The 27,062-nt window shown below is 47.1% G+C and overlaps 2 protein-coding genes across 6 annotated transcripts in view; both read right to left on the bottom strand.

Moving 5' to 3' along the window:
- The window catches only part of ADAT1 (adenosine deaminase tRNA specific 1), a 56,765-nt gene extending 49,127 nt beyond the window's left edge, over positions 1-7,638 (bottom strand). For 2 of the 4 annotated variants that reach the window (XM_075918245.2, XM_075918249.2), the window contains exons 1-2: positions 6,246-7,238; positions 5,567-5,768 (exon numbers count right to left, since the gene is read on the bottom strand). In XM_075918245.2, coding sequence (XP_075774360.1) covers positions 5,567-5,768; positions 6,246-6,272 — 229 coding nt within the window. In that variant the 5' untranslated portion in view covers positions 6,273-7,238. The other 2 variants (XM_075918246.2, XM_006121325.5) reach the window with 2 other exon arrangements.
- Positions 7,639-8,261: 623 nt separating this feature from the next.
- The window catches only part of KARS1 (lysyl-tRNA synthetase 1), a 31,504-nt gene continuing 12,703 nt past the window's right edge, over positions 8,262-27,062 (bottom strand). For both annotated transcript variants that reach the window (XM_075918244.1, XM_006121330.2), the window contains exons 7-14: positions 22,431-22,550; positions 21,224-21,386; positions 20,950-21,123; positions 19,880-19,965; positions 13,881-13,966; positions 13,446-13,572; positions 8,943-9,086; positions 8,262-8,496 (exon numbers count right to left, since the gene is read on the bottom strand). In XM_075918244.1, coding sequence (XP_075774359.1) covers positions 8,416-8,496; positions 8,943-9,086; positions 13,446-13,572; positions 13,881-13,966; positions 19,880-19,965; positions 20,950-21,123; positions 21,224-21,386; positions 22,431-22,550 — 981 coding nt within the window. In that variant the 3' untranslated portion in view covers positions 8,262-8,415. The remainder of the gene's footprint in view (positions 8,497-8,942; positions 9,087-13,445; positions 13,573-13,880; positions 13,967-19,879; positions 19,966-20,949; positions 21,124-21,223; positions 21,387-22,430; positions 22,551-27,062) is intronic.

Genomic DNA, 27,062 nt, shown 5'->3' with positions numbered 1-27,062 from the left:
GATCCTGAATGCCCAAAGAGAGACTTTAAAAGGGTGGGTGCTCAGCACTATCTAAAAAGCAGGCATCTCTAAAAGAGGCACTCAAAAAATCACGACTCGCTTAACACTGCAATTTCTCAACAGCTAAAACACTTGCTTCTTGGAACAGTTGACTTTGAACTGCACAGAGGAGAGATTATCTGTAAAAGTAACAGGTTCAGGAAATAACTGTAGCTGAAGTATTGACAAAATTATCTCAGGATCACTTTTGCTTCAACATGATCATGGGAAGAAGAATATCCAGTACTAGAAAGAGGAATGTAACTCACCTAAAAAGTTAGAAGAGAGGAAACTCATCTCAGATTAACTAAATTAAATAACTGTCAGTTATAGAAGGTATGTATATCCCAAACAAAACCGGTGCAGGAAAGCCAAAAATTAAACTAGAGATGTCAATATGCAGATGACTACATGATTAACCGATAAGCCTAGGCCTATCGGTTAATCCTGTCGACTAACACACACACACCCCTTGCTGCCTCTGTATCAGAGGCAGCAAGGGGGTGGGGAGCCGGTGCCCATGAGCTAGCTAGCTCTCCTCGAGCACTGGATCTTATAGGAAAGGCAGCAGCATGGAGGGCGAGAAGGCAGGTGGGAGCTGGTACACGCAGGAAGCCGGCTTTTAACCCAGCTCTTCATGCATGCCAGCTCTGCGGAGCCATCTGCCTCCCTCCCCCTGCTGCCTCCACAGACACAGAGCGGGGGAGAGGGAGGCTGCCATGCAGCATTCTCTGTGGAGCATTCTCTGTCCTCAAGGAGCTTGGAACTCACGTGGCCAGGGGCTCTCTCAGAGGCAGCAGCACAGGGCAGCAGGCGGGAGCTGGTCTGCGCAGAGAGCTAGCTTTTAAACCAGCTCCCCCCTGCCACTTAATGCTGCTGCCTCTGATACAGGCAGGTGGCAGGGAACTCTCCGAGGTGCAACCAGGAGCACTCTGGCTGCCAGCTCCATCCCGGGAACTATTGAATAGTCATGTAACTGCTAACGTTTGGTGTGGTTATGACTATGCAATTACACACTAACATCCCTAAATTAGAACATTATGGAAACTGGCAAGGTTCAAGAAGTTATGTAAATCAAAGCAAGTATCCAACAGAAAATGGAATTCCAGCCAAAGCAAACAGAAGGTAATCACTCCTGTAACTTTCATCTTAATTAAAGATGGAATTGGAAGCTAGAGATGTAATTTAAGTATATCAAAAATAAGAAGCTGTAAGGAAATTGATGGTTTCACTGGATCACCAGATTTAGCTATTACGGGGATAAGGACATCGCAGAAAAGGTATATGTGGCACAATCAGATATGTGGTGTCAAAAGACACACTGATAAATTAGTCAGCAGCACGTACATCCAGGAGTTCAGAAGGAGCTTTAAGATGAAGTGGATGAGCAGCTATCAAAAACATGCCCTCATATATGCCGAGGACTGGAAAGTAGCAAATGTGTCTGTCCAGCACTAAGAAAGATCCTGGAAGAAAAAGACAAGCAAGTTTTGCTTTAGTACTATTGTGTCTCAGTGACAGTTACAGAATTATGAAAGACCAAAAGAGAGAATACTAGAGAGAGACAAACAAGCACATTGTCTGTAAAGGAAAACTGGGCCTCTTCAATCTGTGACCACGTCCAGAACACAGAGGACACAGGAGAACATATTGAGATGTCATTAATGAAAATCCCAATGACAATAAACATGGAGAGAAAAAGATAAATTTCTGTCATGGCTAAAAACTGGCTCAGGCATGAAACAAAGCAGAAATAAATGGCCCCTTCATCATAGGAAATGGTTAAGAGCAGGCGTACAAGGGTTCACTCCAAGACTAGCACTGAAATATGTCTAACAACGATCTGGAGAAAGGGGAGAGCAGTGATATGGCCACATCCACAATTCCAGCTACCTACTCACCATGTCCAACATTCTCCATATCATCCCTAGTCACTGACAGAAGTTTATCCCTTGCTCCCCTCCTCTAAACCTTCCCCATACAGCAGTAACCCGACCCATCCCCTTCCTGCCTCATGATGACCTTTGCCGGCTCAACCCTTTTGTGCCTCTTGGCTTTTATGGTTGTCCTCTCAATTCTCCTACCTCTCAGATCACTCCTTCAGTTTATTTTAATTGATCTTTTCCCACTCTCTAAACAGGTCCTATTCTGTCCTTCCTAAGTGGAGCACCTTGCATTTGTCGTTATTAAACTTCCCTGTTTACATTAGACCATTTTTCTAGTCTCTAAAATTCCCCCCTCTTCTCCATTTATAGATTAATAATGGGTTGATGAGCAGATAGGGTTATCTGCCATTTATTTTATCTATACCTGGCAAAAAAATTGCAGCTGCAAAACTCCATAAAAATGGTAGGTATTGCACTGTGATCCTCTCCCTCTTGCCCTTCGTAGTTATTTGTATTAGACTGCACACTGAGGCAGGAACCATCCCCTCATGTGTATTGCTACAACACCCAGTACAACCATGCTGATTCTTAATTCGTGACACCCTGAACACGGTATTCGTTTCTAGTCACCTCTTCTCAGGAAAAATATAGCAGAACAGAAGAGTTCCAGAGAAAGGCAACAAGGATGACTAGAGTCCTAAAAAGCCTTCAATATAAGCAGAGATTGCAGAGGTTTGGACTGTTTCGTTCACAGAAGGGATATGATAAGTACATATAAAACAGTTAATGGTATAGAGATGGTCAGCTGGAAAAGGACAGGAAGTGATGCTGGCCAGAACGGGTAAACACAAAGGAATAAACTGGGAGATTCTCTCACCCTGGTGAGGCTAGTAAATATGGTGGGGTTGCTAGGACAAAAGAAGCCTTCTCACTGAAGGCACACACTGTCTATTCAGCATGATGTGAAGCCTTGGGGGGCCTGTTTGACTCCCTACTTACCCTTGGACGACCAGGTAACATCAGTATCTACAAATGCCATCTTTCACCTCCAGCTACTTGGCCTCGCCTCCCCTTCCACAGCATCTGACTGCAGTGATGCGCACACTTGTCACCTCCAAGCTGGATTACAGAAATTCACTTGTCTGAAGCAGAGTGCAAGAATAGCGGAAAGGCTCCAGCTGATACAAAGTGCAGTTGCTCACATCTTCTGTAATTTAGGGTACCATGAGAACACTAACTCCATGGCACTGTCCCTAAGTCCATTTCCAATGCCAGTATTAAGTTTTCTTTGAAGATCAAGACCAATTAATTACTCAAGACCAGTTACATTAGAGATCAAATTCCAAACTAGAAAATGCCAAGAGAGTTAGGCCAAAGTAGATCATGAAGCCCAGAATAAACCATGTGACAGCCAGGGACAAAGTGTTCTCAATCAAAAAGATGTGGCTAGGGAACTAGCTTCCAGGGGGCACAAGACTGCAGAGTTTGAGCCCTTTCAGAAGTGTTGCAAAACCCTCCTCCTGAAAGACGACGACACAGCACCAACCATGCCTCCCTACCTGCCACACTCATAGAGCACATGAAAAACTGCCATTCCCTGCAGAGTTTTCAAAATAAGGATGTTAAATATAGATTAATTTACTAGTTGAGTAACAGATGGAATTTCCATCAACTACTTGACTAGTTGATGTACATTCCAAAGGAGGAATGCAGAAGTGGCTAAGAGCCCCAGTGGGTATTCTTGTGCATTTCAAAGTTGGAACTCCACGTGCAGCCCGGGGCCAGTGGGAAGTCCTGCTGCCTCCGGGCTCCATGCAGGTTCTTCCCCCAAGTCTGGAGTCAGTGGGACTTCCCACTGGCTCTGGGCTGCACGCAGCGTGCCAGCTTTGAAATGTACAAGAGTCCCTAGTGGGGGCTCTTGCGCATTCCAAAGCGGAAGCGCACGCATGGAGTCTAGAGTCAGTGAGGGACTCAGAGTCCCCTGCTGATCCCAGGCTCCATGCAGACCTGCTGCTTTGAAATGCTGCACGAAGCCCAGGATCAGTTGGGAAGCCCAGACTCCGTGTGGCATTTCTGCAGAATCTGGGGTCAGCTGGGGACCCCGAGTTCCACATGGCATTTCAAAGTGGCAGCGCCACATGGAGCCTGGGATCAGCTGGGGATTCCCCAGCTGACTCCAAGTTCCGCAAAAATGCCACATGGAGCCCGGGGTCAGCGAGGGAGTCCCCAGCTGAACCCAGGGCTCCATGCAGCACTACCCTTTGCGGCATTTCAAAGTGGCGGCACAGCACGGAGCCCATACCCCAGGCTCTATGCGGTGCTGCTGTTTTGAAGTATTCCCTCTTCTGATAGAGGCAACAAGGGCAGGAGGGAGCAACTAGTTGACTTGACTATCTGATAAGCAAATGCTTATCGGATAGTCGACTAGTCCTTAACGTCCTTATTTCAAAACCCCAAAAGGAAGAAGAGTAAGACACTCTGTAAATCCCTACTGCCAGTCTATTTTACATGAGAAGTGATCAGACACTACATTAACATGTGCCACACCAAAACCATAGGGCATATAGACAAAGGAAGGGACAGCCTTGTTTGTGCAGATTGTCACTTTTTTATTATAGGATTTCTCAGACCTTACTAAGAAGATACTGAGAACTGGCATTGTCAGAGACAGGATACTCAACAAATGAGATGACTGGTCTGATCAGGAACTCCATTTTTCCTGAGAGAAAATAATTTTGCTGAGGAGTCACACCCTTGTCCTTTCAAACATAAGACCGGCCGTACTAGGTCAGACCTACGGTCCATCCAGCCCAGTATCCTGTCTGCCAACAGTGGCCCATATCAGAAGCCCCAGAGGAAGGGAACACAACAGGTAATCCTCATGTGATCCCTTTCCTGTCACCCATTTCCAGACACACAGAGGCTAGGGACACCATCCCTGTCCATCCTGGCCAATAGCCATTGATGGACTTAACCTCCATGAATCTATCCAGCTCTTTTTTTAACCCTGTTAAAGTCCTAATCTTCACCAAATCCTCAAGAAGGCGTTCCATAGGCTGACTGTGTGCTGAGTGAAAAAAAATTGTTTTGTTTTAAAAGAAGAGCTACAAAAGATCTCACTTTACTTCTCAGAGCCCTCTGAGGGAGATCTCCACCAAAGAAGAAAAGAATATTTACCATTCCTGATGTTCCTAGAATAAAAGTTACAGAAATAATTCAAAAGTCTTTTCAGGCAAAAAATTGCAGGTTTTTTTTACTTACAGGTCACCTGTAAATAAACTGGAAGTCATATGCAAATCAATCCCATCCACTGGACAGTTCAGGACAATTGCCCCAAGCTTTGAGGAGCCTTGTGTTTTATGGGGGCGAGGGGCCCAGCCAGTATGGGGGCCAGCAGCAGAGAAACTGACCCTGCTCTACGAGGACAGGGGGGTGGACTCAGGGCCCGGGCAGCATGGGGGCAACAGCAGAGCAACAGGCCCCACTCAGCTCCACTTCACCAACTCCTAGTCCAGAGTCACTCGGGACAGGAATGGGCAGGGCTGGAGGAAACGGGTAAAGAGGGGGGTAGGTGTCCCTGGCCCATATCCTCCTAGGGACAAATGCATGGCATTTACGGAGAAAGGGAGATTCATTCTCACCCTGCAGATTCTCAGTATTAGGGCAAGCCTCTCTGTCAGGTGCAGACTCCACTTTAACCACAGCTGCCAATAAAGTCCATTCCCGGTTAGGATCTGGCTTCCCCTGCTTAGGAAGCTTGGAGCTATAATGTGTGTAGCACAGACCAGCAACTTCATCAGCTGACCACATGTCTGCAGATGCCACATCAGTTCCTAAACACAACTGGGATACAGCATAAAAAAAGACCAAAATAGCATCACAGGCCACAACCCCATATAACGCCTTCTTACTACCCCACCCCAACCCCCCACCTCATTAGTGTCATCAGTTCCCACCTATACATCAGCATAATACAGCAGAACTTGATTTTTAAGCGGTATTTCAAACAAGTTAGCTCCTTTAGATGTTCCCCAAAGTTCCTGGAGAGATGGAGTCATGAAAAAGAATGTACTGGCCAAAAGATAAGGCACTGGACTGGAAGTCAGGAGACCCAGTTTCTATTCCCAGCTCTGACCTGTCATGCACAATTCACTTCTCCCCTCTATGCCTAATTCCCCTTACCCTATGTCTACCCAGCACAATGAGGGTTTGAGCTATCTCACTTAGGACCTACTGGTGCTAACATAACATTTAAAAAAAAATAAAAATTGAAAAATTGTAATTCAAATTCTCTCTTCACCTCTAATCTGTGCCACTCACCTTCTGTCCCTTCCCTCTTCTTTCCATTCATCTTATCTCCTCTTAAGCAAGCCCACCAATATAAAACTAACAAAATAAGATCAACATTGTTCACTTCGCTGTTACATTCTACTTAGTACCTCACTCTGTGTCTGCATGGTCTATTTAGACCAGGAGCTGGCAAAATACAGCCTGAAGGCCATATTCACCCCACCAAACTGCCAGATCGGGCCTGCAATCATCCCATAATCCAGATGGTGCCTCAGGCAGGCTCCCTGCCTTCTCCGCCCCTGTGCTACTCAAAGCAACGGGCTGCGGGCACCATGTGTGTCTGCACACTAGGAGCCGCTGAGGGGGGCTTAGCATGCTTTCCCTGCCCCCCCGCACAATCTCACAGCTCCAGCTTTGAGCAGCATGGGAAGCACATAAGGCAGGAAGCCTGCCTGAGGCTTCCACTGGGCTGCCATCAAGAAGCTGCTTCCAGGCTTGAGCCTACACCTGGCACCTAGGAAGCTGCCTACATACGTGCTTCCAGGCTAGAACCTACCCCAGCCCTTTTCTCCCAACCTTTTGTTCCCCCTCCTGCACCCCAGCACGGGTCAAAATCCAAACCCTCTGTATCTGTGCTCCTTCACCCATACCACCCCCCCACTATGAATCCCCCACTGATCCCAGGCTCCATGCAGGCACCTCCACTGGGGTTCGTGTACATTTCAAAGGAGGAATGCCAAGTACCTACTGACTAGTCACCTAGCGGATGGAAATCCCTTCCGGTACTCGACTAGTCAACTACGCAATGTTTAGCTCCCTAGTAAGAACCCTCTGCTGCGCCCATGCCCCCTCGAGCCCCGCCCCAGACCGTTACTATCGCGCAGAGCGACCCGAACTCTCGTGCCGGGCTCCCCGAGGCACTGAGAGCTCAGTGCGACGGGCCCGCACCGGCACCGAGCGCTGGCGCATGAGCTCCGCGCATGCGTGTGACACGCGGGGCACTCCGGCCAGCGCGGCCCCGGCACTTGCCAGCTGGTGTCACGCGCTCGCAGCCCAGGCTCCCCGCGGACACGGTCTGGATCCCTCACTCCGCGCTGCGGTGACGAGACACGGGCCGGGCGGGGCCGCGGCCCACTGACAGGCCTGTCCCGCTCGCAGCCACTTGCCCCGGAAACAGAAGCAGCGCCCCCGCCCTAAGCCTTGGACCAGGATATTTCGGAGCATGCGCGCTGTAGGCAGGAAGTGCAGAATAACGCGCATGCGCAAATGTCCAAACTGTACCAGGCGTTTGCTTTGGAGAGCCCGCGAGGGCTGCTGGGAGTTGTAGTTAGCAGCGGTGCCCGGCCAGAGACGCCCTTCGTGGAAAAGGCGCCGCTACCGGGAGCACGCGCGGCCCCCCCCCCCCCCCAGCCGCTCCCGCCTGAGCTGCGCACAGGGCGCCCCTCCCCCGCCCACGATGCACAGACTGTCCCTCGCGCCCCCCCGCGGCAGCTGCCCCGCCGGTGAAAGCGGCCGCACCCAGCGTGCGGGCAGGGAAGGGGAGGGGCCAGCCCCCAGCAGCAGCGAGCGTACAAAGGAGGGAAAGCGCTGCTAGGCAACCTCGGTAGGTGCAGGTACCAGCTCCCCCCTGGCTAGGGCTCATTTCCATCGCCTTCCTTTCCACAGTCACCTCCTATTAATCCGGGGAATCCAGCACTGGCCTTCCGCACTTGAACTCCCTCACAGTTCATGAGCACTCAAATTCACTCTTGTTAATCGGGCTCAATACCTCCCAAGCTACCACGAATGGGCATGTTCCTAGTGAGGTGCAAGTGGGAGGATCAAAGAACTGTAAGCCCTGCCAGGCTGGAACCAAGCTTGGGCAACTGACCATATAAGGCAGGGAGGGGCTCCATCTCTAGCAGACTTGTGCCAGGGATTAGGAACCCCTTCAAACAACATGAAATTCAACCCTGGCTGCACACAGGCAGGTAAAACTCTGGGCTAGGCATAGCTGCTTCCCCAGCCCCCAACCACTCCCCTGCAAATCAACACCAAGGAACAGGAGGCAGAACAGTACTGTCTGTTATTCATTTACAGGAATCACTACATAGCAGCTTTCACTGGTCTTCTCAATGCAAGAACCATCTTGCCCACAACACTTCCTTATTACTGAGGACCAAAGCCTGCCAAACAGACACAGGCAAAGATTGGCAGCCCCTCAGACTGAGGTGCCTTCAGCAGGACTGGGGTGAACCTCTTTCTTGTCTTCAGGTTTCATAGCAGGAAACAGCAGCACTTCCTAGGGGAGAAATCAAACACCATCAGCTTCCCCACCTCTGCCCACTGCTCACCCCCTGTGCACATTTCTTTTTGCACAAAAATAAGAGCCCCATAACCAGCAAATTGCAAGTACCTGATTTGTGCACACTTAACATGTGAAACCCAACTTACTTCCTCAGTGCTTAAAGCTAGATTTTCCCAGACCCCATAATGAACACCATGAAACTGCTGGTGTGAGAGCAAGGACCCCAAAAGTAATTAAGACAATTTTAATTTTTACCCCTAACAGTGCCTATGAAGTTTGAATTTCAGCTGTAATCCTGAATTCCTTGATCTTTAGGCTGGGGTGAAGGTCACAGGTGTCTCAATCACACTCACATTACATAAGTGTCCTTTTTTTTTTTTTTTAATTTAAAGGTGAATATTTGCAGAATTTTTTACTATTTCCTCCAGGTAGTCCATTACCTTAATATTATTGGAGTCTGTAAGGAACATGGTGAGCCGATCAATGCCCATGCCCCATCCAGCTGTAGGTGGAAGTCCATATTCCAATGCAGTGCAAAAGTTGTCATCAATGAACATGGCTTCATCATCGCCTGCTGCTTTTGCCTAGATGATCAATTAACAGTGACAAATTCCTACATCCCACAGTACAGGAAATGCCAATACTCCTAATTCCTACGTCACCACAAAGGAATGCCACTATATTCCTAGAATCCAGGTGGCTATGTTCCAGTAGGATCTGTGTATTTGTAAAATCAGCTCAAGAAATGAACTAGAGATGTGGAGAAATTAGAGAAGGTCCAGAGAAGAGCAACAAGAATGATTAAAGGTCTAGAGAACATGACCTATGAAGGAAGACTAGAAGAATTGGGCTTGTTTAGTTTGGAAAGAAGACAGAGAGGACATGATAGCAATTTTCAAGTATCTAAATGGGTGTTACAGGGAGGAGGGGGAACATTTTCTCCTTGGCCCCTGATAAGACAAGAAGCAATCAGCTTAAACCACAGCAAAGGAGATTTAGGTTGGACATTAGGAAAAAATTTCCTAACAGTCAGGGTGGTAAAACACTGGAATAAGTTGCATAGGGAGGTTGTGGAAATCTCCGTTTCTGGAGATATTTAAGAGCAGGTTAGACAGACATCAATCAATGATGCTCTAGATCTAGATCCAGATCCCAAACTGGGGGGCGTGAAGAAATTCCAGAGGGGAGCGAGGCAACCCTCCCTCCCCCCCCCCCTCCCCCCCCCCCAGGTCAATCCTCTCCCCCTAAGTTTTGCTGCTATTTTTGTTTTTCGGCCCCGGTCAGTTCCTTTTATTTTGGCTCAACAAGTTTTGCTGCTATTGGGGGGAGGGGGGGCAATGAGGGTTTCTCAAAAATCAAAAAGGGGGCATGATGCTTAAAAGTTTGGGAACCACTGCTCTAGCTGGTACTGGGTCCTGCCATGAGGGCAGAGCGATGACCTCTTGATGTCCCTTCCAGTTCTAGTGTCCTATAATTCTAAGTCTGTGTCTGGAATATTCTGAAGGCCACATCTTAGAAAATGGCCTGGATGTTGCCAGAAAACATCCAATTCTAGTCAAGTTTTTTGAACTGGAGAATATTTGCAGGATTTCGTATTTCCTCCAGGTGGTCCATTACCTTAACTTCATGCCAGGGGATGGTTTGAAGGTCCAACACTATAATGGGGTTCCAAAAAGCTACATAAATTCATGGAGGCTAGGGTCCATCAATGGCTATTAGTCAGGATGTCAAGGAATAGTTTCTCTAGTCCATGGTCCAATAATAAGAATATAGCTGTAGGGATATATTATCGACCACCTGATCAGGACAGTGATTACAAAATGCTAAGGGAGATTACAGAGGCTATCAAATTTAAAAAAAAAATAATACTGGGGGATTTCAATTATCCCCATATTGACTGGGTACATGTCACCTCAGGATGGGATGCAGAGATAAAATTTCTTGATACCTTATATGATGACTGCTTCTTGGAGCAGCTGGTTCTGGAACCCACAAGGGGAGAGGCTATTCTCCATTTAGTCTTAAGTGGAGCACAGGATCTGGTTCAAGAGGTAAATATAACTGGACCGCTTGGAAATAGTGACTATAATGTACTAAAATGTAACATCCCTGTGGTGGGAAAAACACCTCCCCAGCCTAACACGGGCATTTAATTTCAGAAAGGGGAATGACACAAAAATGAGGAAGTTAAATTAAAAGGTACAGTGACAAAACTAAAATCTCTGCAAGCTGCATGGAAACTTTTCAAAGACACCATAATAAAGGCCCAACTTAAACATATACCCCAAATTAAAAAACACAGTAAGAGAACCAAAAAGGTGCCACCGTGGCTTAACAACCACGTAAAAGCAGACACAGATAAAAAGAGCTCTCTTTAAAAGCAGACATTAAACCCTAGTGAGGAAAATAGAAAGGACCACAAGCTTTGTCAAGTTAAGTGTAAAAATATAAGAAAAGCCAAAAAGGAGTTTGAAGAACAGCTAGCCAAAAACTCAAAAAGTAATAGTAGAGTAAAACTCCAATAGTCCTGCACCCAATTGTTCGGCACTCCCGATACTCCAGCATCAAAATGTCAAGCGCTCCTGACCAGCTGATTAAAAAGCTGGCTGCTCAGCACAGGTGCCAGCTGTATGGGGACCAAGCATAAAGTTGGAGAGAGGGGAGGAGGGAGTGGGATCATGTTACAGCATGGAGAAGGAGAAGCAAAGAGGAAAGGAGAGTGGAGGGGGAAGAGGATCAGGTTACAGCATGGAGTAGAAGCGAAGAGGAAAGGGGAGGGGAGAGGGAGATTGTGTCCCGGCCAGTTGTTAAACTGTGCAGCTGTACCAAGACCTCCCGATACTCCAGCATATCTGATAATCCGGCACCACCTAGGTCCCAAAGGTGCCAGATTATCGGAAGTCCACTGTAAAATGTATTTTTAAGTACATCAGAAGCAGGAAGCGGGCTAAACAACCAATGGGGCCCGTGGAAGATCAAGATGCTAATGGAGCACTCAAAGATGATAAAGTCATAGTGGAGAAGGTAAATGAATTCATGACTGGTGTGGGAAAAAAATGAATAAGGAAAAGTTATTTATTTATTCCTATCATATAAGAACTAGAGGTTACCAAATGAAAATAAGACAGCAAGTTTAAAACAAAAGGAAGTTTTTCTTCACTCGGTGCAGTCAGCCTGTGAAGGAGCCTGTGAAGCTCCTTGCCAGAGGATGCGGTGAAGGCTAAGACTTCAACAGGGTTCAAAAAAAAAGAACCAGATTCATGGAGGTTGGGTCCATCGATGGCTATTGGCCAGGATGGGTAGGGATGGTGTCCCTGGCCTCTGTTTCTCTGGAGGTGGGTGACAGAGGAGAGATCACATGAGGATTACCTGTTGTGATTCCTCCCTCCGGGGCATCTGGTATTGGCCACTATCAGCAGACAGGATACTGGGCTGGGCTAGATGGACTTTTGGTCTGACCCAGTGTGGCCATTCTTATGTCCTTAGTCCACGGGTGGGCAATAATTTTTGACTGGGGGCCACTCCAGAAATTTTTCAAGTGGCCCCAGGCCACCCCAGAAGAGACAGGGCCTCAGGCGAAATGGGTAGGCCAGGACACTTCCCTGCTTCCCCACCCACAGATCCTGAGTGGTCTGGAGGTAGGGGAGCATGCAAAGTCTAGGTACCCACACCCCTAGTGGTAGGACGAGACTTCGCCTGTTCCCCTGCTGTACCTACGTCCATCAGGGAGCATGTGAGGTCTCTAGCTCCCTAGTCCCACCCTGCAAGGGAGCGCAGCACTTAGAGTCAACCACCAGCTGCTCAGCAGCTGGTAGTTGACTTTTCAGTGCTAAGCCCCTTATAGGGCAGGAGGAGACTTCACATGCTCCCCCCTCTTCCAAACCCTGATTGGCCTGGGGGCCGGTGGAGCATGAGTTTCCTCCCACCCTGCCCTATCCTGCAAAGAGTGCACCATGCTTAGAAGCGCCATATCCCTGGCAGGGCAGGAGGCGACTTCAGGCACTCCCCCGCACTCCTAAAAGTTGATTGCCCTCGGGACAGGGGGAAGCAGCAGGGTCACCACAGGCTAGATCAACACACTTGGCAGGCTGGATCTGGCCCGCAGAGGCCCTTTTGCCCACCGTTGCTTCTGTTTGTTAGAAGCTGGGAATTTGTTACAGAGGATGGATCACTAGATTCCCTGTTCTGTTCATTCTCTGTTCTGTTCATTTGGGGCACCTGGCATTAGCCACCGTCAGAAGACAGGATACTGAGCTAGACAGACCTTTGGTCTGACCAAGGATGGTGGTACATATGTTCTTAAGTTAAATTTGTCTTGTGAAGCAGTGTCTCTGACATTCAGGCTGTACATGATCTCTTTTGGTATGTGTGAAGAAATGCATGTTGGGAAACTGGAGAAACAGCACTCCACTATCAGAAGAAGGGATTAACAGCAAGGATCTTTGAAATTTTTAGTATGAATTACATTTCAATAGGTATCTTCTCTTCTAATCAAAATAATTCATAGCAGAACTAGACCCTGACAATCTACAGCAGTTGCTTACATTGAATATATATTAAGAAAGTGTTTAAGACTCAATTATCTAAGTATTTTGCTCTTTTTGAAAAAATTTAACGTGCTCTTTTGGTTCTCCATTTTTGTCATCTTTCCCAAGTGTTCCTCTCCTGTTTGCTGCATCATTCATTTGTCCCCTAACAATTCTCCCCCTAGTGGCAGGCAGTGCTAGAGAGAAGATATTTCTTGCAAAAGCTTATGTTTGACCTATTTAATGGAGAGATTCAGTGCCAGTACGATTCCTGTGGTGTTAGTTGTGACTGTTTCAAACAGCCAGTATTGTGTGTAGAAAAATGAGATAGGAGTTTGTGTGAACTGGAAATACATATTCTGGCATTCATCCCAACCACAAGTATTTTGGCTACAATTAATCGCTACAATTTCATACCTTTGCTTGATCTTCAAAAAGCTGCCGCTGCCGGAAGGGATCGTTGAGCTCTGTGTATGCGTTGCATATTTCCTTCTTCATCACAAAGAGTTCAAAGCGTTCTGTCAGTCCCTGCTGAGAGCGATGCCTGTGAAGAGGAGACATGTCACAAGGCAGCTCAGAAACAAACACAACTTCCTCATTGAAAACAAGGGCACTGTTTCAGAAGAGATGCCCACTCTGACCGTCACCACTGTAAAACTCCAGGCCACTCCATATAGATACTTCTCCCTGGATTTTATGCCCTGTGAAATGGGCTCAAAGGAGCAGGAACCAAGACCTAGGACGTGTCAGACTTTCAAAACTGCTACTTGGCACCAAACCTTTCCTTTTCACAACTTTTCTCATCAAGATAAAAAAGGTTTCATGGCTTTATACAAAATCTCATACTCTTACCATTTAGCCAGAGGGCTCATGATCTGTGGATGATCACAGATGAATGTGGGATTGATACAAGTGACTTCCAGAAGCTCACCAACAAGCTGAAAAACCGAACAAAGACAAAACATTAAAGTGAGAACATCACTTTACTAACAGTCTGCCTCCAGAATAACACACACTAATAACTGAGCTGCCATAAGACTGAGATGACTTACTACTTCAGAAACCTACTTAGGGTAACAGCTTCATTAACAGCGAGTCCCTGCAAGACAGTCCATGCATCATGCCTGGAGGGGTTACAATCTGATTTATACCGTCTGAGCTAGAACACAAGATTAATGTCTAAACTTCATCCAGTCTGACAAGAACTCCAATGTCAGAACATCAACCTAGGACTGTTACCTACAGCATCTCAGGGTGTTATTGGAGTTTCGTGACCAATTTGACATCTGTGGCACAAGCCACTAGTCAAAGCAGACAAAGAAAAAACATCAAGGAATAGTTTGTGTGTGAAGAGCAGAAGAGAGCAAAGTGCAAGGCCAGTATGAGTATAGTAATTTACCTTACATTTTGGAGGGACACGGAAATCTAAATGCACTTCTCCACTCATGCAAAATGTTTAGAGGAAAGGGTCACTGTAAGGTTGAGGCACAAGTGGCCAAACTTACTGGCCTTCCAAGTCACCTATGACACTCTCTAGAACAGTGGTCGCCAACCTTTTTACACCCAAGATCACTTTTTAAAACTCAGAAGAACCCCGCCCCTTCCTTGAAGCCCCGCCCTCTCTATTCTCCTCCTGTCCATCACTTGCTATCCCCAGCCCTTACTTACACACTCTGATAAACAGTTTATTTTTAAATTATGCGATACATTCAATTAAAAATCACATACAATTAAAATCACATGTTTATAGTTATGAAATAAATGGTCTGTTTTTATTCATGCTATTTCAATCTAAAATGAAGCATTTATAATTATACATTTTGTGGGGACAGAGTTCTGCGGCTGGGGAGAGGGAACAGGGTGCTGGGAGGGCAGAGGACAGGATTCTGCGGCAGGGGACAGAGTTCGGGGAGTGGGGACGGGAGTACGGACAGAGTTTGGGGAGTGGGGACAGGAATGGGGACAGCATTCTGTAGTTGGGGATAGGGGAGTGGGATGCCAGTGGAGGCAGAGAGTCCCCTGCATCTCCCTCCTCCCAGCATTCCCCCTCCCCCCCGGAAACCAGGTGTGCCTGCCCTGGGGCCGAACCCCCCCCCCAGGGAAGCCCTGCACACGCGCCTCCCCAGGGGGCCGACCCCCCCCACCCGCACAAGGAAGCCCCACGCGCGCGCCTGCCCCGGGGCCAAACCCCCCCTCCATGCAGGGAAGCCCCACGCGCGCTCACCTGCCCCGGGGGCCAACCCCCCCCACCTCCCCGTGCAGGAAAGCCTCCTGCCCAGGGAACCGACCCCCCCACTCAGGGTTGGCAATACAGTACATGCAAGGTGACTGTCTCCCCTGTGTCCAGGACCCCACAAAGGACATGGAACTGAGTCCTCACCAGTGTTTCCTCTAAGGCTACCCACCTCCATTGCAGAGGCGTGCAGCAGCACTCACTTTCCTGCTGGGGCTACACGGCAAGCGGCTGCTGCCAGGGCCACGTGGCAGGAGGCTGCTGCTGGGTGCTGTTGGGGCCAGGGCCACATTAGGGGGCGGCTGTGCTGGGGCCCTGTGATGGGCAGGCCCCATTACATTAAAAACTATGCACTGCAATAGGCGAAGTGCCTGTTCAGAATTCACCATATTGAAGAATCACACACATGTAATGTAAAGTATTACATTTTTGCCATACCAACTATTTAAACGTGACCTCCCTGATATTCTTTTACCAGCATTCTACTCTATGTAAAGAGATTCTCCAAAGTCAGGCAATACGGGTTAATGTATGTAAAACATTTACAAATACAGCAAAGGGCTTGGAGAGGGCAGGGCATTGAGGACTGGCCCGGCCCCTTTTGCACAAGACCCTGTCCCTTCTGGGGGTGCAAAGCAAGGCTCCCTCCTGCCTTGCCCAGTAGCCCGGCGAGGTTGTCAACCCCAATGCCCACAGCTGCTTGGGGGCTTTGCTACCAGCCCTACACCCTGCAGAACTGTCAGTTCTGGGCGCTCTGTTGCTGGCCCCAGGGTCCTGGACAGGCATCCCACGTGTGGGGCTTCCAGCTGCCGAACCCACTGCCAGGTCAAGGGCTCCACTGCCTGCCCAGCATTCTGTTCAGTTGCCAGGCCTATCTGGGAGGTTCTGGGGGCTCGGAGCAGCTGCTAGCTCAGGGTCCCAGCCACCAGTCCCAATGTGGAATCCCAGTGGCTGGCCCCAGCTCTAGGGAGCTGAAAGGTGAGGACAGGGCTAAGGGTGGGGGTGCAACTCAGCATTCCCACTCTTAACAACTGTTCAGTGCCACTGACTGGAGGAACTGAGAGCTAATTCCCAGAATGGCTAGTAGGAGGCACTGTGGTAGAGAGTCCCAGCCTGTTACGCTGGCTGGGTGAACCACTGTTAGGCCAAATGTGGCACTTATGTTCTTATTAAACCAGGGCAAATTTCTGATGGATATGAATGGTCCAAAGAAAACTACTTACAGCGTTCACTGACAAAGGCTAGTCAAGAGCTCATCATCTCATAAGCGGCGAGGAGTCCTGTGGCACCTTATAGACTAACTGAAGTGTAGGAGCATAAGCTTTCGTGGGCAAAGACCCACTTCGTCAGATTCGTGGGCAAAGACCCACTTGTATCTGACGAAGTGGGTCTTTGCCCACGAAAGCTTATGCTCCTACACTTCAGTTAGTCTATAAGGTGCCACAGGACTCCTCGCCGCTTTTTCAGATCCAGACTAACACGGCTACCCCTCTGATACTTGACATCATCTCATAGGTTCTCATGGATAATTTAGGGACACAAGAGTTACCATACAAATCAGACCAGAGCTCCACCTCATGCAGTGTCCAAGATCAGATCCTTCAGAGGACAGTGCAAGGATCACTCATTTTTTATGTCCATGCTAGTGATGTAGGCAACTAGTCGACTATCCAATAAGCAAAGTTTATCAGATAGTCGACTAGTCCCTCGACTAGTTGCTTCCCCCCTTGCTGCCTCTATCAGAAGCAGGAGCCGGTGCTGGGGGGGAGCCAGCTTGAAAGCCAGAGGGCGGGGGGGTAGTGGGGATGAGGCATGAACCGGGAGTCAGCTGATTCCCAGCTTGCGCCCAGTCACAGATGCTGTGCCTCTGCTTATTAAATGTATTAAGAGCCCACCAGCTCTTAATACATTTAAAAATAAAAAATGCAGTGGGGGGGGGGGGGAGGAGGGAGAGGAGAGAGACCCGGCATGAGCCAGGACAATTGATTTCTAATTTGCACTGGGTCCCCCCCGGCTGTGCTACAGCCTTTTTACATTTAAGGATGGTGTGCAGCAGGGGACCTAGCCTACTGGTTCTTAATACGTGTAAAAGGCTGAAGCACAGCAGGGTTAGCTCCTGCCTCAGGAGCTAACCCCTCTGCAGCTCCCCCACTTATCAACTACAGGCAGTCCCCGAGTTACGCGGATCCGCAGTTACGAACGGGGCCCTCTCCCTGGTCTCCAGCAGACCAGGGAGAGGAAACAAAGCGGCGGAGCACGTGGGCAGCGGACAGCCCAGACGTGTCTGGGCTGTCCGCTGCCCGCGTGTTCCGCCGCTTTGCTCCCCGTCCCCCTGGTCTGCAGACCAGAAGGACGGGGAGCAAAGCGGCGGAACAAGCGGGCAGCAGAAGGACGGGGAGCAAAGCGGCGGAACACGCGGGCAGCAGACAGCCCAGACGCGCGTCTGGGCTGTCTGCTACCCGCGTGTTCCGCCGCTTTGCTCCCCGTCCTTCTGGTCTGCAGACCAGGAGGACAGGGAGCAAAGCAGAGCAAAGCCGTGGAGCACGCAGGCAGTGGACAGCCCAGATGCGTCTGGGCTGTCTGCTGCCCACATGTTCCGCCGCTTTGCTCCCCATCCTCCTGGTCTGCAGACTAGGGGGACGGGGAGCAAAGCAGAGCAAAGCCGCGGAGCCCGAGGGTAGCAGGACAGCCGCGGCGCGTCTGGGCTGTCCCGCTGCCCCCGTGTTCCGCGGCTTTGCTCCAGACGCCTGTGGTACAGCAGCTGGGGCGCTGCCGGTTGGTCCTGTAGCACCGCTCTGGGCGCTACTGGACCAACCCGGCAGCACCCCAGCTGCTCTGCCCCAGGCGTCCTGATTCAGCCACTGCTGAAACTGACCAGTGGCTGACTACAGGAAGCCTCTGCCCCGGGCTTCCTGGAATCAGCCGCTGATCAGTTTCAGCAGCAGCTGACTTGGGGATGCCTAGGGTTCTTAAGTTGAATCTGTATGTAAGTCAGAACTGGCGTCCAGATTCAGCCGCTGTTGAAACTGATCAGTTTCAGCAGCGGCTGAATCTGGACGCCAGTTCCGACTTACAGATTCAACTTAAGAACAAACCTACAGTTCCTATCTTGTACGTAACCCGGGGACTGCCTGTAGTCGATGGAAAATAGGACATCGCTTCCTGGTGCACAAAGACAAAGTGGTGATGGGGGGGCAAAGAGTTTGGCATGTGGGAGGGGGCTCATGACGGGGGGGTAGAAAGCTCCAACTGGTGGGGCAGACTGTGTAGTGAGCTTGATATGAGGAGTTTGGGGCACAGGAGGGTGCTCCCAAGTTGCAACAGAGAGGCTTCCCTGCTACTCTCAACACAGTAACTAGGGGCCAAGTGAGAAGCACCTCCCCACAGCTGTGGTAGTTCCAGTGGGACAGGGTCTGGGCACCAGTCCCCTTCTATAGCTGTGGGGATGGGCTGAGTCAGGGCTAAACCAGGGAAGGTGTGCTACAGCAGGTCCAGGGTTTGGAGAGAGGCATATCTCCTCACCATAGCCCTGAGTGCTTGTGCAGCCACAGTTTAGAGGGAACTTAGGATGCAAGAGACTTATTTGCACCCAGGAAAACTTCCTTCCTGATCTTCTCCCCATTAGGTTAAAGTTCATCTGCAATCATTTCCAAACTCATGGGATTTGTGTTATTTTGTTGCACCTTGCATTACTGTGAGTATGCTATTTATATTATTATTAAACACTAGCACATTTACCTGGCTTTGCTTGGGTCTTTAAGGAGGGACTAAGGGCAAGGATCTGGGAGTGGTGGTGATGGTGGTGGTGCAGGAATCAGGGTTGTGGGGGTGAGGAAGGACTCTGGGCAGTGGACTGATAGTATTTGTGTGAAGGGGGGCAAGCTTTCAAGATTTGTACCAATGCTCCTTGCTTTGCCTCTTCCTCTCTGTCAGGGAGCAAGACCACAGTGCACAGCTCAATAGCACCCTGCGCTCCCCAGCCAGAGCGAGGAATGCAGCAACTGTGCTCTTTCCTCTCACTGCCTGACAAACGGGAACAGCCAGCAATGTCCCTGTAAAAATCTGGAGGGAATTGGGAACATCTCAGAGCCAGGGCACTCCCAGCCAGCTTCCTTCACTTGCCTAGTGATTCTTTTCTGTTTGGTTTTATGAAAAGCAGTCCCATTCCAGGCACATCCCATTTTCCTGGCACAGCCACACACTGACCTTGCTTTAAATTATGATAAGAGGAAGCGGTGTACTAAATTTGGTGGTCCTAGCTTTCACAATTTAGGAGGAGTTCTTAAACAGTCAAACTCTCTCAAATATATAGTAGATTTAGAAGACTGTGATCATCCCAAGAGACCAACAAAGCCAGGGTCTCATGCTGTATATTGTCCCAGTATATAGAAAACCTCCAATCCTTCTTTTAAAAACCTGTGATAATGAGTTCCGCAGGCTAAATGCAGACTGTATGTTGAAATGCTTCCTTTTATTAGTTTACATTTTCTGCCATTCTTTTTTACTGAATTCTTCATCTAGCTAACCAGTAGTCAGCAAGGAACCTGTTGCTTCAAATGTGGCCTCATAACTTCATACGGACAGATCTTAGGATGATTAAAAGGCCACCTCCACTTACCTTATCAAGAAGTCTGGCCGTGGTCCTGGGGGGTGGACACTCAACACCTCTCTCCACACAAATATTATCAAAGAACTTGCGAGTTTCTGTTTTCATAATGCAAAAAGAGAAACTATTTATATAGTCAACTCTTCTCCCCATCCTCCCCAACTTGCAGAAGTCCAGACACAATGGAAATGGACTGGAATGACCTTCGGTATTTTCTGTCATAATACACTATAGGACATACCAGCTCAGGAGTATGTTTTCAGCTTTTCTCAGAGCATGAAGGGCAGTATTAATTGCTGCCAATGTAAACAAACATAAGATTCCTCATTCCAGACTCTAGATGCTCTGACAAGTTATAAACAATCCCACAGAGACTGTCACTGTAGACAATAGCCAGTCTCAGAATAATTAATAAGAATATTCCTCTCCCAGCTCCTATAAATACCCCAAAACATATATCATTTCTCCCTAATACCTGCTCAAACAAAGAGTTTTGAAGACTTTGGACCATTTCAGCTCAAGGAGGCATTGGGAGCATGCGCCAAAGTGAACAGGTCCTCAAAGAGCACGTCTCAGAATTATGTAGGGCTAGCAAAACTAAACCAAGCAGCTGAAAAAGCCACCAGGAAACCCAGGCAGATCCTACCACACAAACCTCATAATGAGCATGTGATACTAAAGACAACCACTATATTGTTCACTAGCCATAGTTTTCAGATATATTTAAGATGCAGACTGAAGTATAGTGCCTTACAGCCTTGTCTAGAAGTAGTAAGGATCATATCAGAGGAAAAAAGATCAAAACTACCCAACCAAATCATTGCTGCTATATGATCACCTAAAAAAGCAGCTGTCCACAACTGTGAACTGAAAGGACAATTGGCAGATGCAATTTCTTTACATTAATCGAACAAAGCCACTGTAGAGCAACCCCATCTACTCAGCTCACGTGTGGATCCGAGCAGCTCACCTCCTTGTAATAAACAGTATTGGAGGCAGCTTATAGATCAACATGGACTGGGGGGATAGAGGTCTTTGCCCCATAATAGCAAGGGAGAGGCAATCACACAGACTCATCTAACCTTCAGTTTCAAATTGATTAGTTGCTGGAAGTTTCACTCCCAGGACTCTCTCCAGCTCACACACCATGCTGATTTTCCGGAAGGGTGGGGTGAAATCTATCTCACAGGCCTGGCCCTCAGGACCATCTGGGTGATAAGTGATCTTGTAACTTCCAGTAATGTGTTTCACCATTCCTACAGGATAAAGCTGCACTTAAAATCAACACCATGCTGTATCACATACTATCTTCACACAGATTTTTAATCTCTGCTAATTAATATTAGGTTAAGTCACCTGAAAGCAGTTTTTCTGTAATCTCCATCAGGTCATGATAATCTGCATAAGCCATGTAAAACTCACAGGTTGTGAATTCAGGATTATGAGTCAAATCAATTCCTTCATTCCGGAACTGGCGTCCAATTTCATACACCCTGTCCATGCCTCCAACCACCAATATCTAAAAAAGAAACCCAGCTGGTCACATTAGCCTTCTGAAATGAATTAGCTCAAAAAAGTTCCATCAAACTTGTATCAAATCTACAGTCCCAAGATTATCAGCGAAACAGAGGTAAAAAGTAGCACTAGACAACGTAATGAAGAACTCTGGTTCAAGTACCCTACATCCACTATTCCCCAAAACCAATGAAAGCCTCTTTCCTGCTCATCTCTTTAGTAATTACTTCACCCAGCAAGGATGCTTTTGTCAATCTCTTTAATCTACTGGCCTTTAGTCTAAGCCAGGGTTGGGCAAAATAAGGCCCGGGGCCCGGATCCGACCCACCAAGATTTCTCCCCAGCTGATGAGCAGAGCATGCATACTTACAGCAGGCACCGTGTGTTCAGCTACCTCCCCCCCCCCCCCCCCCCGCCACTTTGCTCCATCCTGCAACCAAGCTGCTCCCAGGATTCTCCTGCGAGCTGTGCAGACCAGGAGGAGGATGGAGGGGAGTGCTGAAGTCAGAGTGTCTCCTTGCACCTGTACCCCATCTCTGCAGAGCAGGGTCAGGGAGAGACACAGCGGAGCTGCTCCAGTCTGAAGTGTGGATGCTATGTGACTCAGAGGAGGAGGGGGGAGGGGGAAGACGGCAGAGCAAGACAGATTTCCCTTAAAGAAACAGTTCTCTCAAAAACTTACCCAGCAGCAGCCAGCTCACACACGGTGTCACTATCATACATACCCAGTCTGTACCACATAGTCACATATACTCAATCTGTCTCTCAAAGTCTGTCTGTCACACACAGTGTCTCTCTTTCACACTAATGTACTCTCTCTGCCTCTCTGTAACCTCCAGCATCACCCATTCTCCTTGACACCCTGCCCTTCTGGGGGGCCTGGAACCAGCCCACGACCACATACCAAAATTAGTGAAGTGGCCCACCTGCCCTAAAAATGATTGCCCACCCTGGTCTAATCCTTACTTCACACGCATGCTTCACATTTTGGGAACGCAGGGAATCAGAAAAGCACAACGCTTAACCTACTGAAGCAGTCACATCTCACCTTGTGGTAGAGTTCTGGAGCAATTCTCATGTACAAGTTCATGTCCAGTTCATTGTGATAGGTAATGAAAGGTTTAGCCACAGCTCCACCTGGAATAATATTCATCATGGGAGTTTCAATCTGATGAAAAAAAATTTAAATATCAGCTCAAACACACTCATGCCCTAACTAAAACCCTCCTTCCATTCCTCATGCTACAACTATTTTAATAACATGTATTCAATAAACACTTCAGTCAGAGAGAGAACGCAGCTCAGGTGTGAAATCTTTACATTCTATTTATTTGTTGCCCATCATGAGCAGAGAAATTTTTCTGAAACAGAAGATTTTCCTCCTATGCAGTCAACAAGGCCAGCCAATTTAAGCCATCTTCTCTACCAATAGCATGACATGAACAACCATATTCTGTACAATTAAGGGAAGGGCCAAGGACCAGGCCAAGCAGTTGAAGACATCTGCAGCGATATCACCAGTCTCCACCAGAGAAAGTCTGGCTTCTCAGGAAGCCTAAACCTTATAAAACTACTCTGACAAGAAGAGAAGTGAAACTTATGTACACAGAAACAATGTTAATCAAACTTTTGCAATGTGTTCCATATGCTCTATTTCATCATTTATAGTAAGTTATTTGGGACAGCTAGGGTACGTCCACATAGCAGTGTTATTTCAGAATAACTGACGCTATTCCGAAATAATACAGTGCACATCTACATAATGTCAAAATAATGTCGAGCTGGAGGACTTCTTACTCTGACTCTTGTAACCCTCATTTTACGAGAAATATGAGAAAGAGTGCTCTGTTGGAGTGCTCTGTGTAGACAGCGCCAAAAGCTGAAATAAGCTATTGTGACTTACGATTATGCAACTGACATAGTCCAAGCTGCATAGCTTATTTCAGTTTAAGTCCTGCTGTGTAGATGTGCCCCTACTGACAGCAACCAACTGATTAAATATAAACACTGAAAGAACAGCTTGCCTTTTGTTATTTGATTATTTTGCACAAACACCACCACTTTAGATGTAATTGCTTTGGTAAAAGAAGGGAGATTAATTATTTAAAATTAAAATATAAAGTATTAAAAAGAATAATAGAACTGGAAGGAACTTCTAGGGGTTATGGTTCTCTAAGTCCAGTTCCCTGTATTCATGGCAGGACTAAACACAATCTTCTAGACCAGAGTTTCCCAATTTTATTTGGCCACAGAACCCTTTTAAACTCGGAAGAATTTCGAGGAACCCCTATAGCTGAGCCTAGAGTACCCAAGGGAAAATTTGTCGAGCAAACAAACAGCGTCACCCTCCCACCCCCCGGAAAACAGTCTGGTATATGGAGCTGAAAAAGTAGACCACAAGTAAGTAAGGATAATAATAATGAACAAATGCTAAATAAGGTAATAAAATCAACATTTAGTTTAACTGCACATATTTAAAAATAAAAATCACATTTAATGTGTAAAAAAAAATAAAGTTCAAGAACCAATATGAATTACATGGGCAGTTTTCAATGCAAAGAGTGGTTTTCCTTCTTTTCTTGGCAAATTCTTTTTATATTTGGTTTAATACTAAAAAGTTGGATTTGCATATCTGGCACGGCATTCAATCGATTTCTGTATTTCGTTTTTGTTGCTGCATAATCAAGAACCCAGTTCCACACAAGTATGTGCTGGTGAATGGTAACAACCGATGAATTGCACATCTTGATAAAGTTGAATATTCGTGACATAAGCAGCCCCAAAACATATTCAGAGAAACTACTGATGGGGGACTTAAACTATCCAGACATATGTTGGGAAACTAACACAGCGGGGCACAGGCTATCCAATAAGTTTCTGGACTGCATTGGAGACAACTTTCTGTTTCAGAAGGCTGAAAAAGCTACCAGAGGAGAAGCTGTTCTGGATTTGATTTTAACAAATAGGGAGGAACTAGTTGAGAACTTGAAAGTGGAAGACAGTATGGGGGACAGTGATCATGAAATAATAGAGTTCATGATCTTAAGGAAAGGTAGAAGGAAGACCAGCACAATTGAGGTAATGGATTTCAGGAAGGCAGATTTTGATAAGCTCAGAGAACTTGTAGGTAAGGTCCCATAGGAAGCAAGACTGAAGGGAAAAACAACCGAGGAGGGTTGGAAGTATTTCAAAGGGACGTTGTTAAGGGCCCAAAAGCAAACAATTCCGCTGTGTAGGAAAGATAGAAAATATGGCAAAAGACCAGCTTGGCTTAACAAGGAGATCTTGCATGATCTCAAAATAAAAAAGGAGTCCTATAAAAAATGGAAACTAGGACAAATAACAAAGGATGAATATAGGCAAGCAACACGGGAATGCAGGGGCAAGATTAGAAAGGCAAAGGCACAAAATGAGATCAAACTAGATACAGGCATAAAGGGAAACAAAAAGACCTTTTATAAATACATTAGAAGCAAGAGGAACACCAAGGACAGGGTAGGCCCACTGCTCAGTGAGGAAGGAGAAGCAGTAACAGGAAACTTGGAAATGGCGGAGATGCTCAATGACTTCTTTGTTTCGGTCTTCACCGAGAAGTCTGGAGGTGTGCCTAACATAGTGAATACAAGCAGAGAGAGGGTAAGTTTAGAAGATAGGATACACAAAGAACAAGTTAAAAATCACTTAGGAAAGTTAGATGTCAGCAAGTCACCAGGTCCTGGATGAAATGCATCCCAGGATACTCAAGGAGCTGATAGAGGAGGTATCTGAGCCTTTAGCTATGATCTTTGAAAAATCATGGAAGACAGGGAAGATTCCAGAAGACTGGAAAAGGGCAAATATTATGCCCATCTATAAAAAGGGGAATAAGAATAACCCAGGAAACTACAGACTGGTCACTTTAACGTCTGTCCCGGGGAAGATAATGGAGCAGGTAATTAAGGAAATCATATGCAAACACTTGGAAGGTAATAAAGTGATAGGGAATAGCCAGCATGGGTTTGTGAAGAACAAGTCATGCCAAACTAATCTGATAGCTTTCTTTGATAGGATAACGAGCCTTGTGGATAAGGGAGAAGCGGTGGATGTCATATACCTAGACTTTAGTAAGGCATTTGATACGGTCTCGCATGATATTCTTATTGATAAACTAGGCAAATATAACTTAGATAGGGCCACGATAAGGTGGGTGCATAATTGGCTGGATAATCGTAGTCAGAGAGTTGTTGTTAACGGTGCTAAATCCTGCTGGAAAGGGATAACAAGTGGAGTTCCGCAAGGGTCTGTTTTGGGACCCGTACTGTTCAATATCTTCATCAATGACGTAGATATTGGGATAAAGAGTACGCTTATTAAGTTTGCAGATGATACCAAACTGGGTGGGGTTCCAACTTCTTTGGAGGATAGGGACATAATTCAAAATGACCTTAGCAAGTTAGAGAAATGGTCAGAGGTAAACAGAATGAAGTTTAATCAAGAGAAATGCAAAGTGCTCCACTTAGGAAGGAACAATCAGTTCCATACATACAAGATGGGAAGCGACTGTCTAGGAAGGAGCATGGCGGAAAGGGATCTAGGGGTCATAGATATGTTGAATATGAGTCAACAGTGTGATGCTGTTGCAAAAAAAGCAAATATGATTCTAGGTTGTATGAACAGGTGTGTTGTAAGCAAAACTCGTGAAGTCATTCTGCCACTCTACTCTGCACTAGTTAGGCCTCAGCTGGAGTACTGTGTCCAGTTCTGGGTGCCACATTTCAAGAAAGATGTGGAGAAATTGGAAAGGGTACAGAGAAGAGCGACAAGAATGATTAAAGGTCTAGAGAACATGACCTATGAAGCCAGGCTTCATGAACTGGGCTTGTTTAGATTGGAAAAAAGAAGATTAAGGGGGGACATGATAGCAGTTTTCAAATATCTATAAGGGTGTCACAAGGAGGAAGGAGAAAATTTGTTCTTCTTGGTTTCTGAGGACAGGACAAGGAGTAATGGGCTTAAAGTGCAGCAAGGGAGGTTTAGATTGGACATTAGGAAAAAATTCCTGTCAGGGTTGTCAAATATTGGAATAAATTGCCAATGGAGGTGGTGGAATCTCCCTCTCTGGAGATATTTAAGAACAGGTTAGACAGACATCTGTCAGGGATGGTGTAGACGGAGCTTGGTCCTGCCTTGAGGGCCGGGAGCTGGACTCGATGACCTCTCGAGGTCCCTTCCAGTCCTATGATTCTATGATTTTTGTATTAATTGGCCATCTGAAGTAATTTCGCTTAGGTTTTCAAAATCTTGCATAGAAAAACTGACTGGCTTTTCTGTTATACTTAATGGATTTCAAATCCAGTTATTGTTGCATTTATGATTGGAAAATACTTCATGATGTTTGTGTATAAATCATAAAGATGATCTGCAATGTCCTGGCCAGGAGGGAGGGTAGAGGAGGGGTCTTGGGGAAAGATGTCTGGCCAGAAGGAAGGATACAAGACGGTACTTGGGGCAGGGTGTCTGGCCAGGAAGGAGGGTACAGGAGGGATCTTGGGGAAGGATGTCAGAGCAAGCTGGGAATGCAGGGTCTTAGCAGGGGGAGGGGAATGAGGAGGATATGGGTGTGGGGTCTAGGCATGAGGGGATACGCTTACCTGGCTTGGCATCCTGCTACAGCAGGGAAAGCCTCCAGGCAGCATATTCT

This window comes from Pelodiscus sinensis, chromosome 12 (assembly GCF_052426305.1).
Source record: "Pelodiscus sinensis isolate ZL-2025 chromosome 12, ASM5242630v1, whole genome shotgun sequence".
Lineage (NCBI taxonomy): Eukaryota > Metazoa > Chordata > Testudines > Trionychidae > Pelodiscus > Pelodiscus sinensis.
The sequence above is the reverse complement of the archived record's forward strand: the minus strand, read 5'-3'. Positions and strand labels throughout refer to the sequence as shown.